The 20,156-nt window shown below is 38.7% G+C and overlaps 3 protein-coding genes across 5 annotated transcripts in view; 2 read left to right on the forward strand and 1 right to left on the reverse strand.

The window, feature by feature from the left end:
- Positions 1-20,156, reverse strand: part of LOC134535078 (ATP synthase lipid-binding protein, mitochondrial) — a 106,554-nt gene that overhangs the window by 31,963 nt on the left and 54,435 nt on the right. The window lies entirely within an intron of this gene.
- Positions 1,047-14,899, forward strand: LOC134535074 (sorting nexin-7-like). Its single transcript, XM_063373923.1, has 10 exons — positions 1,047-1,185; positions 2,545-2,700; positions 3,363-3,473; positions 5,584-5,748; positions 6,284-6,479; positions 7,543-7,703; positions 9,282-9,407; positions 10,844-10,999; positions 12,130-12,264; positions 13,007-14,899. The coding sequence occupies exons 1-10, from the start codon at positions 1,057-1,059 to the stop codon at positions 13,067-13,069; spliced, it is 1,398 nt and encodes a 465-aa protein (XP_063229993.1). The 5' UTR covers positions 1,047-1,056; the 3' UTR covers positions 13,070-14,899.
- The window catches only part of LOC134535076 (cytochrome P450 4C1-like), a 43,593-nt gene continuing 43,064 nt past the window's right edge, over positions 19,628-20,156 (forward strand). For 2 of the 3 annotated variants that reach the window (XM_063373924.1, XM_063373925.1), the window contains exon 1: positions 19,628-19,810. In XM_063373924.1, the coding sequence (XP_063229994.1) occupies positions 19,680-19,810 (131 nt within the window). In that variant the 5' untranslated portion in view covers positions 19,628-19,679. The remainder of the gene's footprint in view (positions 19,811-20,156) is intronic. The other variant, XM_063373926.1, reaches the window with a different exon arrangement.

Consider the following 20,156-nt stretch of genomic DNA (forward strand, 5'->3'; position numbering starts at 1 on the left):
TACTCTTTTCTTGTTGAAGTCTGGGAGGCAATAGATTGTGCCAGGCGCGGGCCCATCTCCGATAGAGTGGTGGAGATGTGGCGGACATTGCCGATGGGATTGTTCTTAGCCTGGCGCCAGCTTTGTGAAAGAGCAGCTTCACACACTGAGGTGGGAGTGGACCGTCCATCCCATCAGTGTGGACGTCTGATAACTCTGCGGCGAAAACTTACTGGACTACTAGTTGGTCCTCGTGTTGCGAGCCAGTGAACTAACCCCTTGTCACTCTTGTATACATACAATTACCAGGATTAGGGAAAAAAAAACTGGGATGTAAGGCATTATTCACAGCTCAGTGTCTAATTAGTGGACCTTTTATTGCTGGTAAGGGCACTAAAAGAAACATAAGTGACTACTCTCAAAAACATACTCGGTCCTTGGCTCCATTTCTGAGAATTTGCAAATATTGTACCAAAACTACCGAAGCAAATGCATGGTGACAACATTAAAGAAAAGGAAGGCCTCTTGACCGTGTCTGGCTTCTCTTTTAAGTCCTAAAACAAAAGGATAGCTTGGACTGGTATTATCAGGGGGTAGCCATGTATGCACAATTACATGCTAACTGCGCGAAGCCGTTTCTTCCCTTCAGTTCATTGTTGCTCCATATAGGTTATACGCCCAAAATATTGGCAGAAGTGTAGTGATTGAGGTGTGTAAACAGTTTCAAATGACTTTTTCATTGAAAGTGATTGTTTTTAACTAAGGAGATTCTAATTCATACTTACTAACCATCATCAGATGTTATCAAGCATCATTTCACAATGTTTTGGTCGTAACAATATGGCGATGGAGATTTTAATTAATGATTTCAATTACGTCACAGCATGCCGTGTTCTGGAAATTTTTAACTCCACGTATATTATTTATTTCTATTGAAGGCAGTGTATTCAGGAAAATTTGATCGTGTGTTATAACACAATGAAAAACTTACGCGCAGAAATTGTAATCAATCTCTGTCATGTTTCTACAACTGATTACCTCTCTCTTTAACTCTCTACTCTAGTGTTGCTTTTAATAATGGCGGGCTCAGAAGAGTCAGCTGTCCTCGAAGTCTCTTCAGAATGTAAACCTATTTTATCAAGTAAACAAGATAGTAAGGATACAGATATAATGTCAAACTACAGCGCATCGTTCGAAGGCTCTCTGGTATATTTGATTAAAATTATGTTAATTTTTAGGTTACGTAATATTTCGTATAAATCGATTACGAACTACGGCATAGTTAATTTCAATTAATTTAAACGGAATAAAATTTTACAATTTGTTTCATTAATTCAATTTTAATATTTGACTTTAGAAATGAAGGTTTGCAATTGGTTGTCGAACGGTCTCGATGAGTTTGATTCCAGGCTAGACATAATCATTTCGGAAAAAGTACTTTACCCGATACTATCTTGACCAACGAATCCTTTACCTTCAAGGTGAATTGTAAGGCCCGCGGCTTTTCCGTAAAAAAAAAAATATATATATCAAATTTCAAATGTAGTGTTTTTGAACATAACAGACGTTCCTATAATTTGGTACCCTGGAAACCGCGTTTTAAAATTACAACTGGTTCCTAAATAATACCGTTTATAGATTACATTGGGTAGCATGTGCAATGATGCGGCCGTTGTCGAGATGTGCTTTATTTTTTGTTGGGTTAGTCATGTCTCTTTTCCGTAAGAGATTGGCTTGATTGCCTGAGCTGGCTATAGTGGCATTAATTTATTTTGTACTTGATTAGCATAGCCCGGACATTTTTCCACAAGATATTGGTCTGATTGATGTTGCCGCTGTACCGTTAACTTGATACTGGCTGCAACTTGATTCTGTGGTTCTTTAGATATCCTTAGGAATACAGTGTACCCGAGGTTGTTTTCTAGAAGACAGGGATGTTTAATGCTAGTACGATATGGTCAGGGCCAAGATATTTTTCCTTCCTAATTGGTTTTCCACCCTAAATAGAAACAATTAGGGTGAAAAAACAGTCTCAGGCCCGTCTTAATAATCTGATATTATACATCGCTGCCTTTTTTGAAAATTGTTTTGGCCACGCCAATAAAGTATAAAATGATCATGTCACTGCACAGGCTACTAATGTTACCTATAAATGGTAATTTTGTAGAAACCAGTTACAATTTTAAAATTCTGTTTTCAGAGTAAATCAAGAAATGTGTATTGTTCAAAAACACAACATTTGTAATTTTGTAATTTTTTTTTTGAAGAGCAGTGACCCTCACATTTTTTCCTATCAACAAATAAATACTTAAACAGCAACCAATTGTTAGCTTTTATATTCAACACTTTGGATGTTTCTTTTTCGTGAACTTCTTGAATATATCTTTGAACAGTCTCTTTTTAAACTCTAGCAATAATCTGCCATGTGCGTATCCCATCTTCCTTGACAGCAGTAGGCTTGTTACTGCAGCTAAGTCGTGACAACTATTTTTTATTTGTTGATAGCAGTTTCATGGTACTCTTGTCAGTCATTATAAGTATCTTGCATTTTTTTTTCAATCCTAGGGAATGTCACCGTCCATAGAGAGCTTCTCAACTCTACCTGACCAGGATTTGTCGGAGCTAACTCTCGACACTCGAGACCTGCAAGTGAAGGTTGACAATCCGCAGAAGCACCTGGATACGTTGGAAACATACATTACTTTTCGCATTCACACCAGGGTGAGGGAAAATTTGACATGACTGTTCCTGTGTGTGTGTGTTCGTGCTCGAAGCTTGAGCCGAATCCAGTGACGGACCTGCTACGAACTCAGGGGAGGATGAATTGCAGAAGACTTCCAGGTCGTACGGAATACTGCCCAGTTAAATGGGGAATAAAATATTTAGGAAATAATTAATTATAACCCTTTAAACAGCTATTTTAACACATTTATGATGTCTTGAAAAGTCTGTATAAAAACTATTTTTATCTCATTTTTAAAAGTGAAAATTTAAAAATAAAAATTACATGGTACAGTAACACACATTTTTAAACAAAAACATTTACCCATATTCAAAGAACAGGTGTAAACTAGAGAAAATTACCTTATGGTGGGCCGCCTTGCTAAGCTACCAAACAGCATACAGAGCTCTGGGTGTTTGCATCATCTACAAACAATTCAAGATTTCTTGTTAGAGTGTTTTATGAATATATAGCATTTTATTAACCATTATACTTGCCTATACAAGTTTCATTTCATGGTTTTGTCTTTAAGATGTAATTTTTGGACAGTGGAAAAGGCTGAAACGGGTGTATCCACATAAGTGCACACATAACCATGTACCTACCCTTTGTGCTGTCATTGCGTTGGATGTCGGGAGTGCAGCGAGTGTATTGTTTTCAGACGTCTCGTGCTGAGTTTGAAGAGATGGAGTACGTCGTGAGGCGGCGGTACAACGACTTTGTGTGGCTGCGGCAGAAGTTGGTAGAGGCGTTTCCGACTCACCTCATTCCGGTAACGGTGTTATAATCGATCCCATATGTTGCTGGATATGTTGGTGTATATTCTTAGAAAATAATATTTGTATGAGTGCTTTGCACCTATGCTGTTACCATTACCCAAGATGTTATACTTTTAACATGTAATTATATAAATAAAATTACAATATTGTGACGTGACTCCGTCAGACGTCCCGCGTACACCTATACACAACACAATAAATAACCTATAACATTGGGGGGGGGGGGGGGGGGGTGGTACTGTAGCTCGTTGGTAGGCATGGTACTCGAGACCAAGTCTTCTCCCTCTACAGGAAGTGTAGGGTATAATTTATGTACTGAAAAGAAACATTATTATTCCATTCAAGCACAGATTTTATTCACTAGGATAAAAAAAAAATATAATTAAACAAATATTTAACAGATTAATAATAAATACTTTAACAAAGAGATTAAGGAATAAATAAATACATTAAATACACATTAAAGTGAAGTCAGCCGGCAAACAATTATCGTTACAACAACATGGCCGTTCTCTCGTCGCCGCAGCTCCGCTGAAGAACAGTATACTTCCCAGTTACCAACAAAAATAATAAATAATAGGGGTGGAATAATACTACATTATTTCTTAAAAGATTAAGTACAGGACGAAGATCGTCCAGCCCGAAGCTTAGTCTCCTTATCCATCACTGCCAATCACTTACCCTCTGACTGGAGACTGAGAAAAGTTGTTTCAAACCGACGTGGACCCGGCTTCCAGAGAGGTCCCCAGGCAAAAAAGCCTCGGCCCCTCCCTGGAAGGAGGTTTTAACTACAAAATTAGGCCACCCAATAAAAAAAAAACACGGACACCGGGAAAACTTAGCCACCGGGGAAACTGGCTGTCCCCCCTTCCCACAAGGAAAAATGAAAACAAGCGAAGTCGGCTGTTCCTTCTGCGCAGGCGCGAGCGAGTTTCCCCCTCTCCCTCTTGCGCTGCTCGATTGTTTTTTTCAGTCTACGTTTCCAAACTCGGACGCAAGATGGCAACACTAATCAGGACAGAGTCCTCGAAACGAGTACACAAAAGCCTCGCGTGGCAGAACAAACAGAACGGCAAACAAGAGACTAGCGTAGCGCAGCGGGTTTTTCTGGAACGGCGTGTTGCAACCTCTCAGCGGGCCCTGGCCAGCGACCCGCGAGAATTAGCTAACCACGCAGCCTCGCAAAAGCCTGCGGTGCCTGTAAACTAAAGTCGCAGCAACCTATATTTCACTACCCGCGTGTCGAAATCAACCGGCCGAGCCTGGAAACGTGCACGTACACCAACACGTTAACCTAACGAGGTACAAAAGTAATATAAATTTAAGAAAAAAAAGTAATGAAATTTTCAGACCGCGACAATATCTATTGATTCTGGAAACTTAGATTGTGGAACAAACATTTAAAGGGTTGAATGTTTCAACACCATAGTTAACATTTATTTTTTATTTCTTTGCATTACATTTTATCTTTGACTCTTGAGTCCTAGATTCGGTTATCAGGGGTATTTTCGAGGTACCCTACGGGTTTTGAATTCGAGAAAATTTGTATTTGCCCTATTACCGCTAGAAAAAAACGTGTGGAATGGGAGGCCAACGTCTTACTATTGCGATATCTCACTCTGACCAGAGAGCGTGGTTACAATAAACTGAATGAACTTTGCCCTAATATATTGACACAGTGGTCTTTGGAGGTAATGATGGGTAAGGACACCTGTATTTCGCGTATACATTTCGTGTCAAGGTATTTCACAAAATACTGTAGATTTCACCTGTGGTTATTGGCTGAGTTCGGTGAGAGGTGTCCTCCCGCTCTTGACGGGGCCAATGAGAATGTGGCCACCGTACTGCTGCACCCTCACTATTTGCCACGACTCTTAGAAAAAGCTACAGTATTTTGTGAAGTACCTTGACACGAAATGTATTCGCGAAATACAGGTGTCCCTACTGATGGGTGATGAGATGAGAACGAAGCATTGGCAGGATCGGTGGTCGGGCGGAAACGGGAGTACTCGGAGATGAGTAAACCCACATGCTTGTGTGTGGCATGACGATGTTTCCCGGAGGGGAGGCAGGCGACGCGGTGATGGGGACCCTGCTGTGCAGCCGCTGCCGGCGAAGCACACACTCCTGGCCCAGCTGGACCGCTACTCCAAGGAGTTCATCGTGGCGCGCATGGCGCTGCTGCACCGCTTCCTGGTCCGAGTGACCAGCCACCCGGTGCTCAGCTGCGACCCCAGCCTCAAGGTGTTCCTCACGGCCAAGCCGTCGGTGAGTGCGACACCGGCGTTGTACGCCTCTCCAGTATCCTTAAAAACTCCTTAATTTGTTTTAAATTAAACACTAGGAACCTTTAAAACTCCTTAATAAAGATTGGTAGGTGCAAGTAATGGATAAATGCGGTGGGTGTTTTAATGTTCTTTTGTTCCCGACTTGGCAGCAAAAGATGCTTTGTGCATATTGAGTACAAATTGGTGAATTTATGGCCACGTGATTGGATTTTACGTATGTATAAAAACATTTAGAATTTGTTTTTAATAGTTTGTATCTCACCTTTAAACTAAATAATGATAGGTGTGTTTCGACGCTGCATGTGTTAGATGATGTGTTGAAGAGATAATTCTGTACAATATGGACTTATTCGTAAGAATAATTGAATTAACCATCTAAATTATTAAATATTTTTGAGGCACTTTTGTGATACTACAAACGGTGATAGTGATGAAGGCGGTGGAGTGAAGGGGTCCATGAAACTCCCCAAAGAGGGTGTGAACCATGGTGACGCCAGGGAGGTGATGTTGGGCAGGAGTTCTCGATCCACCGCAAGAGCCGCCAGGGCCTGCTGGGGCGCGTGTCCAGCTCGTTCCACAGCCTGGCCTCGGTCTACATGATCCGGCAGAGCAGCCCCGAGTTCGAGCAGGTGGGCGAGTACGTGGGCATGCTGGGCGAGAAGCTGGCCTGCATCGACAAGATCGGCCAGCGCATCCACAAGGAGCGCCAAGGTGCCGGACACCGTACTTACCCATTCAAACCATCAAATATACGTATTAAATAACAAATTCAAAATACTATTAACTAACAAAGATAAACGCGTGGCTCGCAGATTTTGTGCAGACTTTTTTATTTAGTAAAAAGTACTGCAATCCATATGCGAATTTTCCATTTTGGGTAAAAAAAAAAATTTAAAATTGCACTGTTGTGGTTGACTATATGCTTAAATAACTAGCCTGTGTTGGTTTTTTAATAAATCTGTCACAAATAAATATAATTTTTTTTAAAAATTATAATAGTTCAGCAGTGTGTGTAAGGTATGAACGGTTCCATTAAGCGACGTCTACCGCCTGTGGGGCGGCTAACTGGCCGGCATTGCTAAGTGACATGGCAGTCTGCCGCCCTGCAAGAGGGAGAATCTATAAATGTGTGTGTGTGAGTGCGTGCGTTTGGCCACACAGCAGTGTTTAGGGTTCTCCCTCCCTCTCTCATTGTATGTAATTGTCCGTGAACTGGTAACGTACTCAATAATCACGTTTCTAATAATGTGTACATAAAATTATCCACCCAAATTGTATACCTTATTACAGTCCGAAACATACTAATGGGCTCCATCTTTACTGCCGATAGGTAATGGCAGATTAGATATTTCACTTGAATGTCACAGTAATCATTATATTCCGTGAGTATTAACCGCAGCGGACGCCTGGAGTAGTTCTCGCGGCTTGACGAACCAAAGACTGCAACTTGTGGAGATATCGGAAAGCCGAGACGGAGGGCCCGGCTGTCGCGCGAGCAGTGCATGGCCCGTTTGGGCATAGTGCCAGGAATGCGTGGTGGTTTGGATATTTGAATTTGGCCCCGCCATCGGTCGCGAGTGCACCGCTGTGGCGGCCGTCGTGTTCCTGCAGTGCCGTCTGTAAATACGTACAGTAGTTTCGTCAGTCTTTTAACCGTTTAACCGCGTCGCTGGGCGTCGTGCAGCCGAACTAATGGTTTCAATTCATGTTTTGTGAACATGGCAGTTGTTGTCGATGGTGGGAGGACACAGAGCGATGACTGTGGTTGTTTCAGACCACCTGCTGGAGCTCCACCAGCTGCACCCCATCTTCACGCTGTGGTCGGCCTCGGAGCCGGAGCTGAGCCCTGCCATGCTGGCCATGGCCGGGGCGGTGGAGCGCAACGCCCAGGCTCAGCAGCACCTGCTCGTCACCTACGCCCCCAACATCGCCCAGGTGCGCCCCGGTCAGCCCCCCAGGGTCCCGCCCCAGGCCCACCCGAGTAGCACGAGAACACATTCAGTTAGGAATTCTGTGTCCCGTTCGGGTACAGGGACGTGGGGCAAGGGGAGGTGACCGCCCGTGCCGGTGAGATACAAATTGTTAAAAACAAATTCAAAATGCATTTATATATAAAATCCAATCACGTGGCCAATACTCAATATGCACAAATCATCTTTTGCCGCCAAGTTGGAAACAAAATATCATTAAAAGCACCCACAGTTTGAAAAAGGCGCAACGCCATTTTGTTCAACAACATAAAATTAAAAAAGGTCGTTTAGCGCCAATAGCAAAATAACGTAATGCAATTTTGGACAGGGCAAAAACGTGAACCATATAATAAAAGTGTTTGACCACAATGATTATAAACACAACTTTAGGGCAAAGAATGCAAACACGTTCAAAGTGCACATCAAGTCTCGACAAGAACCACGATACTTTAATGCCTAACAAGCAATTAAAGAGAAAATCCCGGTACCTACTCATGAATGACTAGATAAATATTCTGGACAGTAATAAGTTACACTAGGAAAAAGAAAACCTATGCAAGGGTTTGTGTTGATTACAACAAATGAGTATTAATGCAATATATACACAACAAATATACAATGGGTAGCAAACACATGCGGTCCAACGGGGTGGGTAATAGGGGCGTGCATAGTACATGTGTAGCAGATTAAGATTCTACTAAGTGCATGTACGTACATGTTAAAATTGTTTGGTTCATTTAAGGTGTACATACACAAAATTGGGAAAAAAAGAGCAAAACTATTTGTAACACATTTTAAGTCTATTTATGTTTATTGGTTGTATAAATTGGACCTCATGCTTATGCTCTATCCGTTTTTAGCCATGTTTTTTTTTAAAATTAAACAAAGTCAGTCTGTTGGAAAAAAAAAAAGAAAAAAAAAACAAATTTACTCGTCATATAAAAAATATTTGTATATTGAGTGCAAAATCTTTATAAAATGTATTGCGTGCATTATACATTGATTGTAAAACTTAAACTCAAATGTGCACCATGTGATGTATTCAAATTATACCATGTCTCTCTCTGTTGGTCGGGCGTCTGATATTTAACATAACATTGAAAAATTGAACATCGGTCGCAGTGTCCACGAAATAAAACTAAACTGCCGCCGAGTCTAACTCTTTCTTGCTCCCAGAGTGTCGCAATATTGCGGAGCATCAAAGCACTAAGCGCGCGTATAGTTTCAGACGTCAAAAAACACAACGGTGCACTCGGGCCGATCCTGCCCCTTAAGACTTTCCAGTACTTGCCTTCATAATCGCAGCCGTCGGGAGTCCGTGGTAAACAGGATATATCACTAGAGACATTTTAAAATATAGGCTAATTTTATGTTAAATACAATCGGAACGAAGTGAACTGACGTACGTGCCGATGGCTGTGGATCAGCGATCACTGACTAGGTCGGTCCTGGTAGAACGTAGGCACCCTGGAGGGAGGCCGACGGCTGTCCCGGAGGCTTAGTGCCGTGCCAGGGAGGCTCATGTCCTCCTCACTGTTGCCAGCCGCTGAAGGAGTACCTGCTGTACATCGACGCCGTGAAGGAAGCACTGTCGCGCAGGGACTCCGTGCAGATCGAGTACGAACTCACCCTCGAGGAGTTGAAGCGCAAGCGACAGGAGAAAGAACAGGTATTCTGATCCCTCAGCCGACCCGTGTTTTTGTGAGCAAAAAAAAAAATGGCCTCGGTTCGGGTTTATTAGGTAGTTTATTCATACATTTGTAATTTTAAGTGGTCAGTGCATCTCTTTCCTGCTTTTACTTTTTACACGCGGAGTTTGCAGATTTGCTACACTCTCTACAGAAACAGTAAATTTAAAAAAAAAAAAATTAGGAAATATTTGTTTGTTTAGTTTGTTCTATAATATGTTACATCTGGATGTCCAGGATCAAGGGAAACCGGGAATTTAGTGTATCTAGAGATATCAGGGGATAGTCAGGGGAAAAAATGTTAGGTGAAGGAACATAAAGGAAAAACTGTATGTATACAAAAATAATACGACTCTGAATATAATGCGGCATTTTTGATTATGAGTTAATGTAAAAAGACTTTATGGATTGGAAATTGCAATCCAAGTACATAAGAACTTAAAAATTTTTTTTTAATCAAATTTATTTCACATTTACTAGACCCTTCTTAGTGCCACTTTCGTCAGAAGAGTGATTTACGTGGTCTCTTTTGAAACACCAAGCTGCAGTTGGAAAAAAAAAATGTTTAGAAAGCAAAGAATGTGGTGATATATGGTGGTTGTTGTCTGGGAGGGGAAAAAGGGTTGGTGGGGGGTGGGAGTGGGGGGTTTTGCCGTCACCAGCAGCCACAGAGAAGAGAAGCAGTGAGAACCCAGTGACACACTCCATTTGAACCCTCACCTTCATCTTCATCTCTCATCTGTCACGCCTGTGCAGAGTTCCAGTAAGCCCCGGACTACAGTGGCATAAGTGCTGCAGTTTACATGCAGAGCTTGTAGTTTTTCAAGTAAGCAGAGGTTCAGCAGGCGGTAATTAACAGCGGTCTGAAGCGGCATGATTGACACATTTATGAGGCAGAGCCTGTAGTTTATCAACTAAGCTGTTCCCGATGGCAAGATATAAGTTTGGGATTGTAATACTACCCCCACTTTTAAAAATCATAGTATTATATTCAGGTAAATTGGTAGCTAGCTAACGGCTTTTCCCGTATTTTGGGTTCAGTCTTAGTTATGATGCAGTGCGAGAGTCCCAAGCATAGTTGTTTGTATTTGTTGGCATACAGGGCTGGATTCCATCTGTGATGTGCCTCAAAGTGGAAGTTGTACAAAAATTAAGATACATAACTTGTTTTTTTTTTTTTGTGAGAATTTTGCAGATTTTTGGTTAGCTAAAAAAAATTATGTAACATGGAGAAGTCTTTGTATTTGTGTATGACTAGTCTTGTCCAGTATGTTAGTGTGGTGGACTCGTACACATGTGAAAGATGTAATGGATGTGATAAGCTGAACCAAGCAGTATAAAGAAATTACGTAGTAACAAAGTGTTTGGAGGTGGAAGAAGAGCTGTTGAACTGTCCGGTGCTGTCGCCCTCCGGCAGCTGTTGTCGGAGGACCAGCAGGCGCAGCAGCAAGGGGCGAGCGCGGGCCTGTTCGGCTTCGGGGGCGCGTCCCTGTGGAAGGGCTCGGGGGAGGCGCGTGACGACAAACTGCAGAAGCTGGCGGAGGCCATCCCTCACCTCGTGAAGCAGGCCGAGGTGAGACGCCCTCAGGGCTGCAGCAGCGACTCTGCTGCGTTAGCCGACTGATCTCTTTAACTGCGTCAACTTCACCCATTCGCGTCAAGGTGATTTGTATCATGACGGCAAATGGTTTCAAAATAAAAATTATCATTGCTGATTTTAGACTTGAAACAGCAGAACATTTTGTGTTTATGTTAGGTTGAATGATGCTCTGATTATAATTTGAAAAATTGATGACTTGGAAGTTCTTTAACTTTTTTGTCTGGGAAACATGTAAAATTAACGGAAGTATTTTAAAGTAAAGGAAATTTGTGGCATTTTTTTTTTTTAATGTTTTTATCTTGTAGTTTTACCTACTAACTTTAGTTTTTTGTTTGTTAGTACGTAAAAGTAATGTGAAATATGTTTCGAAAGAAAGATGCATTTACATTTCATTTGTAAGCATGTATTTTTTTTGACAATTTAATAGTACTATAGTTTTGAGTTCTTTGAAAAACTTTATATCGACGTTATAACGAATATATTTGTGATGAATATACTGGTTCAGGTAAGAGATAACAGCAGGGAGAGTAAACTGTGGACTAATTGAGTGATTATATCGTAGAAAGACATTTGAAGTGTTGTAATTTAATAAATAATATAAATAGTAGTTAATATATAAAACTTAAGTTAAGAGTTAATTAATTGGGCTATCCATTATGAAACTTTTTTCCCACTCGTAACAATATTTTAAATTTAACTATGCAATTTTGTGAATTAAATATGGATAAATGCGGTACAGTCATTTGCAATTCTAAATTCTTTCGTGACAATTTCTGTATATCTTCACTTGTGAGCTAAACATTTACACCTTAAAAAAAATTTTCACTTGATGCCTGAATTAAAATTTTTTCAACACTTATCGTTTTTTTTTTTAATTTTATGGCTGTGCAGTAATTTGTATATTGCTAAATTAAGACCTTTAATGGATATATGTTTCTGTTACCACCATTCTCAGATCTGAATCAGCATCAATTTTAATATAATTTATTTTTTATTACCCTTTCTGCCTCCTTTCCATGTGGGTTAATTGGTCTGGTAGTTTGATATGTGCATCAGAAAGTGATCAAAAATTAACTGCTGATATTCATATTTTGATTTTTCAGGAAAACCAGGACAAAATGGAGTGCGCTAATGAAAACTTGAGAGCAGATTTGGAGCGCTGGAAATATGAGAAGAAGAGGGATCTCAAGAAAATATTTGTTTCGCTGGCAAATCAGCAAATAAAGTATTATGAAGAGGTAAGGTGTACTCAGTGAGTGTATCTTATGTTTTTGGTAGGGAATTTTACAGTTTTTATTTTGAATGTGAGAAGATTCTACGAAACAATTTTTTTAATAAACAATGCCCATATCCATATTTTTAGACATCATACATAGTTGTAGGTTTTTTTTTATGAAATACAAAAGGAAATGTATTAATCTATCAACTATATCAATGCAAGGGCTTTTTTTTTTTAATTGGTCAAAAATTATTTTTTGAACCTTAGTAGACACATGTGTACAGATGTTTGAATAAACAAGAAGTTTAAGAAACTTTACATTAATGTTTTAGTGAATGACCCAAGCTTGAAAACTTGACTGAGCCAAAACTTAAGCTTGGCTTGGCTCATAAGTGGAGTTAATTGCACTCAACTACATAGATGATGGACAGTAAGTTTACCAAAACTCGTTACATATTTGACATGTGTAACGAGCATAGAATCAAGTATTTGGAACCTTGTATTGATTTATTTTTATGCATTTCTTAAGTAATGGTTCACTTAACATAATTACACGGCCCAGAAAAGTACATCACCTATTTAGTATGTAGTGGTAAAGGGGGTCCTTAAAAATTTCTTAATTTTCGATTGTACAACAGGGTAAGAACAATGAGTACTGTTTTGTTGCAAACTACATAGTTATTAATTAGAGATGGGCCAGTCAAAATCTCCAAACTTCAAATACCATCAAAGTGTAAAACTCCTATTTTTTGTTTATGCAGTGCCTTTCAGCATGGGAGGATGTTTTGCCGGAGATCAAGACGGCAGCTGTGTCGACCAGCTAGTCACACTACGTCACCTCTCGTCACCTCCTGTCACCTCTCGTCACCTCTCGTCACCCAGCTTGTACGTACTGTGTGTAGTCTGTAGGTCGCCTCAAGTGTCTGACGAACCAAACGCTTGTTTTCACGGGCGAGAAATCAAAGTTGTTCAAGACCAATCTGTGTGTTCGAAATTATTACGTTTTGTGTCCCTTGGGCTGTTATTCCTCTCTGTGGTGCTTTGGAAAATATTGGTGTAGCTTTACATTACTTTCATGTGAATCTTCCCGGTCAACCGAATGTAATCATTACCTATCTTTGAGGCTTGTTGAATATTTAATGGTTGTGCTGTCTTAAATAGTTAAATAACTGTTAAAAAATTTTATTAGTTAGGATTGTGATTTGATTTGTGAACGGACTAACTTAGGTGAAGTTTTGTTCTTAATATTTACGTGGTAAGAAGGATGTTGTATATTTTAAAAGTACAATGTAAGAATGTATGCTATACTATTTTGTTTGTGCTGAGTAGTAGTATCTTGTATTACTATTATTTATTTGACACTTCTGAACATGCTCTCGTGTCTGTTTGAATGGTAGTTTGTAATTACAGTATGTTAATAATGCCTTATATTTATGTGTAAATGTTTTCATATCATTACTTTTCTGATATAAATTTTCTTTTGTGTGGAAATCATAATGGTTAGAATATGGAAAATATTTCTGCTATTGATATTGTCCATTGAATTATTATTATAACCATGTGATTATATGGTTATAACATTTTTTTAGTGGTTCACTAAAGGATAAATCATAATTTTTTTCAGATGGTTTTCATTCAGAACATTCTCTGTATGCTATAAGGTGGAAAATCTTTTAACATTGCATGAAATCTTGCTTCGGTTTCAGTGATCTATCTTTGTGCACTTTTTTAAGAATGCTTTTGGACATTTGTGATTAGCTGTATTCATAAATTTATTGAATTTTCATCACATTCCATAGTTACTTGATGCATTCTTCATACTAAACCATTTAAAAAATTGCTATGATAATTAAAAACACTTTTTCCATTGTCGGACGTGTCAACCAAGTACTTTTCTTGAAGGATTCCGAACTGCCACTCAGCACATTGTGAATAAATCATTCTCACTGTGCTTTCAAACATAATGCTGGTTTAAATGGTGTTCACATCAGTCATTTTGTTTTTGGAGTACTCTGAAAAATGTTAAAATTTAAAAAAAAAATCTGTTTACGTTTATAGTAATTTGCCTTCATTATTGTTGTACCTGTCTATTGGTGATTGTTGTAAAATGTTTGGTTGTATTATGAGGAAAAGGAAATTTTTTTTGATAGTTTAATTGGAATTTTGTCTCTGCAATTATCTAAATGTGTGTGGATAATTATTATGAAGTGCTTTTTTTCAAGTATTTTTAATGAGATTTAAGTAGCTAATGCTATGGTGTTTTTTAATGTAACAGCATTGTTGGGTATTTATTTGGTATTTACTGTTTACATCTTTTATATAGCTGTAGGGTAAGTTAAAAAGTTGCTTGAAAGACTTATTACCTTTTGTACTTTGCTTATTTTGTGGACCATGTGTTGCCTGTGAGATATGAAACTCATTTAGCAATATTGAACTATGAATATTAATGTTTGCGTGTTGTGTTATAGCTGTGATGATCATTGTGCTGAGATTATTGACAAGCTTAGTTCAGTGAGTTCTAATATTAGGTGTGTGCAAGAAGTATTTTTTTTAAATTTAAGTCTGAGGCAATATATATAATTTTTCATAGATCCATGTTTTAGAAAGATTGAGATTTTTTTAATTTTCAATAAAATGTATTGGGATGCTTAAAATCATTTGCTGTCTCACTCAAAAAGTAAGTAAACAGACACACAGACTATTTACATTCCAATGCTCCAAATGTACTCTCTGCGAAAAAAATGATTGCTGCGCCACACATGAAACATTAGTGCATCTTTACTTCCTCTCTGTTGCATTTTAATCATATTAAAATAATAATAATAATATATATCTCTATAGAGAGAGAGATAGCGAGAGAACAGGAGTGTGTAGAAGTGTTTATTAAAATACTTTTTTCGTTGTGAACTACGACTAGAAAAGTAATTTGCATATTTTTCCCTGTAATTTGTCAATTATCAGATGTTAGATACAGTGGAAAAATTTGTATGTACTATATTGTGGTGGAGCCTTTAAAGTAGATGTATTGCCAATTTTTCGATAAACCATGAATGGAAAAAAGTCACACTAGTGTGTAGGATGCAACAAGATGCACCCAACATTAATAAAACAATTTTCTCACCCCTTTCCGGTAACAGTAAGACAGTAAATGTAGATAAAATAGACCTTTTCTAAAACTTTTCTACTTTATTTTGTTCCATTAAGATTCTTACCATAGTGTTTCTTATTGGGTGGAATTTTTTATTGAATAAGCGACAACATAGCATAGGTTTTTAAATTTAAATTAAATTCGGTCATAAGTTACTTGAATTATACCTAAGATTGTTTACAATATTGTAAAAATTATTTCTCCAATCCAAAGAAAGTATTAAATTAAATTTTTTTAACTACCTATGTGTTTTTGCACACACCTAGTTCGTATCTCTGAAATATTTGACTATTTTCATAAGGCTTCTTGTTACTTTCTAGCACTTCACAATGAAGTACATACCATATTTTCTTATTTGTACTGATTTTCTTTGTTACATTTTTGGCATTATGAATGGCCATTTCCCACTGAAATATTTATGTTAAATATAATAGAATAATTATAATGTTATGATTTTAATTTTGTACATATTGATTAAATTGTAAGTAATATAATTATTTATAGTTTCCATATGCAATAACTTAAAAATGTTCCTAAGTGTTGTTTTGGATGAGGCATCTTTGCCTCATAAGACTATAAACATTCCTTTATAATGCATTTTTGTTGGATGATAACCTGTTCATCTAGTCCATAGTAGCATTTCTTAAGTTGTAGTTCTAATTTTGAAAATGCACTGATTTGACATATGCTGTTTGCTATTAATACTTTGTCTCATCAATTATTTATGAGATTAACATTTCAAATATATATTCATGTTGAAATATGTGTCGTTTAATTTTATTTCCACCTCCCAATGTGTGTCTTAAATTGTCTCTCAATTTTAATTTGCAGTTAGTTGCAGAATTTTATCATGTAATACAAAAAAAAAATATGCCTTGTAAACTTTTGCAAAGTAAAAACTATGAATGTAAAAATATATTGGTCAGCTATGACTACTGTAGACAAATTTAAAGTGAAAATTAATCAGTAGTTAAGTTGGTTAATTTAAGTAGTACCGTATGGCCTTCAAAGAATGCCCCAGTTTCAATGGTATCTCACAACAGTTTAATTTAGACTGTTTATAACAAATCTCACTCGACACTTCAGCAGAGGAGGTGGACAGCTGATGTCCAGGTAGTACCCAGTATCCTGGAGACATTCAGTGGACGGGCCATGGACACCACACACCACAAATAGACACTCTGAGCTCATAATATTTTGGTTGCTTGATTTCGGAGCATGTTTGACCTCTCCATCAGCAGGTTATCATTCACATGGCTGCTACACGGTTGGTGATATGATAGGGTTAAGTGGCTATCTAGTGGGCTCTTGTTAATTGGGTCGGGAAAAAAATATATTTCCTGCCCGAGAAGGTCAAGATCTTTGATGTTTTTGTGCTCTCGTGGTTATGAAATGGGGGGCAGCCTTCTTTTCACAGACGAGAGAGCCAAAACCCGAAGTTCCCCGAAGTTCATGTTTTTTTCCGCATCTTTAATGTAGCTATCCTAACCAAATCAACCGTCCACAATGTTTTAAAGTATTCATAACGTAGCTAACCTAACCTAATTGACCATTAGTATCCTTTTATCAACACCGCCATATTTATTTACAATGAACAAAAAAAAAAACCCAGAAGATGCACGATCGGACGTTTGGCTCTCTCGTCTTGTGAAAAGGATTCCCCTAAGAAATGGATAGGACGATGATAGGAAAAGTAGGAAACGAATGGGAGTGTTTCAAGTTTAATGTGCCTCGAAAAAGTCAAATCGATGGTGGTTCCAATCGAGTGGAAGAGAGATAGATGCGGCGCAAGCGTACAATGAGCATAACGGGACAATGTGCGTAACGGGACCACGAGTCATCCTTTTTCGTGCGTGCAACCGGCGTTCATCGATTTATTAGACGTCACGTCAAAAGAACCGCAGATACACTGACATTTTAAAAACAGAAGTATAAACACCAATGTCCATGTTTCTAACTTAAAAAATGACAAACTTTCATCCTCTATTTTTTTAAGTATGAATTTTCAACAATCCTTTATTAAGTGCACCTATGTTATATAGGGAACACTTATGCAAAATGCCCTGCTTTAGATCCGCCAGATTTATCTGCCCGCTGTCTGTTGGTGTTCAGAGTTTTATTAAGCAGATATAGTCTAAAGTGATTCACAAGACTGGCACACACCTTTGAAGTTGCAGCTAAAACATTCGTTTATTGAAAATAAAAAAAAGAAACCATTACCGTTGGAACACCAAGCGTTTTTATGATTTCCAACTGAACAATTTCGCTGAATTAAAAATATTCAATTTAAATAAATTACGGTAACGCCCTCATTTCTAATAAAGTTTTTTTACGCAAAGGAATAATGCCGTTTTTAAAGGCTGGTTATTAATCTAAATGTCAAAAGTAACGAAAAAGTTCGCCATAAGTTATTACTCTTTACCTCACCCTTTACGAGGAATGATAGAACACAATTTAGAAAGTACTTCGACGCCTGGCAAGTGCGCAACTTAAAGAACACTCGTCGCAACAGTTGCCTAAAATCAGGCGCACTGATTGTTAAGTGATGTACGCGCAAATGAAGGTATTTTGAAGAAAACATTGAACTTATAATTTAACAGAAATTGCAGACGTTACTTAAAGCGCATAAAGTTAAATGCTGAACATACCATACGTGTCATCAAAAACCACATGAGAAAAAAAAATGTTGCGCCTTTATTTGTGAGGAAGAATCTTCCCATCAATCATAACTTGTTATTCAAAGGATATTTTATTTTAGGCACCAATGTTCACAAAATTTAATGTAACACGTGAGGAATGCATTCCTATTTTGGAAGTCACCTCGCTACAAGATACAGTGGCTGTAAATAATGGTGTCCCATTTACCATCGAAACACATACATGTATCATAGCATTGACGGGCAAAGACTAGTGTTTATGTATATGAAAGTGTGGGCAGTTGCTAAATGTGCTTCCCAACTTCAATATTTAATACGCAATCTTTAGATTTTATGTGCTAAATTTTGTGAACTGTGGTACCTAATGTAAAACGTACTTTAATTATAAAGTTTTGTTTTATGAGAAGATATTTCATCACAAATAAAGGCGCGACCAGATTTTCTTAGCTTGTGTTGTTTAATGACACATATGGTTTGAGAGCATTCACGCTTACGAGCTTTATGTTTCATCTCCAATTATTAGTTTAATCTTTTCTTCGAAATATCATGGTTGGTGTTTACATCACTTATATAGCAGTCAGTACTCCTGATTTCAGGCAGCCGTTTGAAACTAAATGTTGTGAATGTTGCATACCCGCAAGAAGTCGAAGTATCTCGTTCTAAAGTTTATACTAGATTTTCTCGAAAACGGCGGGGTAAAGGCGACCTTTTTCCGTTTCTTTTGACATACAGATTAACAATCAGCCTTTAAAAACTACACATTACATCCGCGCCTTAAAAACTGTATGGGAAATAAGTATGTTACACCAATTTATTTCGGTGTCTAGAAATTTGTTCAGTTAGATGTGGCGTTCCATCAGAAATAGTTTCTTTATTAATCAGCTACCAGTCTTGGGGAGCACATTAGACCAGGGACGACGGAACAGGGGGGGGGGGGGGCAGCAGGGGTGAGTCACCCCCGTGCTGTTGTGCATGGGAGGGAGGGGGGGGGCGAGAGTAGCATTTCCCCCTCTCCTTTTCACAGAATAAATGTTTGGTCCTAGTAGTATTTTTCTCAACCAGTAGTTACAAACGTTGCATTGGTGATCACATTGATTAGAAAATCAAATCTATGATTATCAATATACTGTAAAATGATTGCAAATTCCTAGATGGTATTTTATTTAAATTGTACTACATCTACTGTCAGAATAGTATTTAATACATACGGTATTACGTCATCAAATTCTTGGAATGGTATATTTTATATTTTGGTTCGGAAACTCATTAAATAGATCAATTTTGCATCTAAAATTCCAAAATTCCCCCTCCCCCGCTCTAGGACTGAAGTAAGTGTGATACATCTTTTCGCCCCCCCCCCCCCCTCCCCACTCATGAAAACCATAAGTAGTATTTTTGCGTGACGAACCTGCAGCAGCGGGTTTGTCGGTAGGATTCTAACGTATCATGTATTTGCGTGTAACTGGAGACGAAGCACTGAGACAAGGTCGCAGATGTTTGCCACGCGCTCAGCCAAGGCCGCCGGGTGATGACGCAAACCGCCGCTCAGCCAAGTGTGGCGCGCGCGCTCCCGGGACAACACGCAGCAGACCAGCGGTCGGGTGCGCTCCGACACACCTGCACTCGGCTATGCGCGCGCGTGGACGGGAGAACGCCGGAGTCTCTCGTTGGTTGACAGCCCCGGTGGGCTGCGGGGAGGGGGTGAGTCCGGGTGATGACTCATCCACGGCAGCAGCGAACAACCGCGTGACCCTCTGCAGGTTATCGTCGCCATGTTCGTTGCCGTTACGAATCTCATCTGTGCACTTCATTGTAAACATTTTTTTTGACGTGACAACGTCTAATAAATCGATGAACACGGCTGCACGCACGAAAAAGTGTCTCGTTACGCACATTGTTCTGTTACGCTGTGTCCCGTTACGCTCATTGTTCCGTTACGCTGTGTCCCGTTACGCTCATTGTTCCGTTACGCTGTGTTCCGTTACGCTGTCGGCGAGTGCAGTAATAATAGGTTATGTTACAATTGACTAGAAAATTATAGTGATTCATATAATTGATGATAGATATTTGATTAAAGTTTATATGAAAATTTTTTTATAATTATAT

This window comes from Bacillus rossius, chromosome 8 (genome assembly GCF_032445375.1).
Source record: "Bacillus rossius redtenbacheri isolate Brsri chromosome 8, Brsri_v3, whole genome shotgun sequence".
In the NCBI taxonomy this organism is placed as follows: Eukaryota; Metazoa; Arthropoda; class Insecta; order Phasmatodea; family Bacillidae; genus Bacillus; species Bacillus rossius.

What these genes read in the sequence shown, in the direction of transcription:
- LOC134535074 (XM_063373923.1), top strand. Translation starts at nt 1,057, where the DNA reads ATGGCGGGCTCAGAAGAGTCAGCTGTCCTCGAAGTCTCTTCAGAATGT. An exon ending in CTTTTCGCATTCACACCAGG is followed by an intron (nt 2,701 to 3,362) that starts GTGAGGGAAAAT and finishes TATTGTTTTCAG; the next exon opens with ACGTCTCGTGCTGAGTTTGA. An exon ending in CATCCACAAGGAGCGCCAAG is followed by an intron (nt 6,480 to 7,542) that starts GTGCCGGACACC and finishes TGGTTGTTTCAG; the next exon opens with ACCACCTGCTGGAGCTCCAC.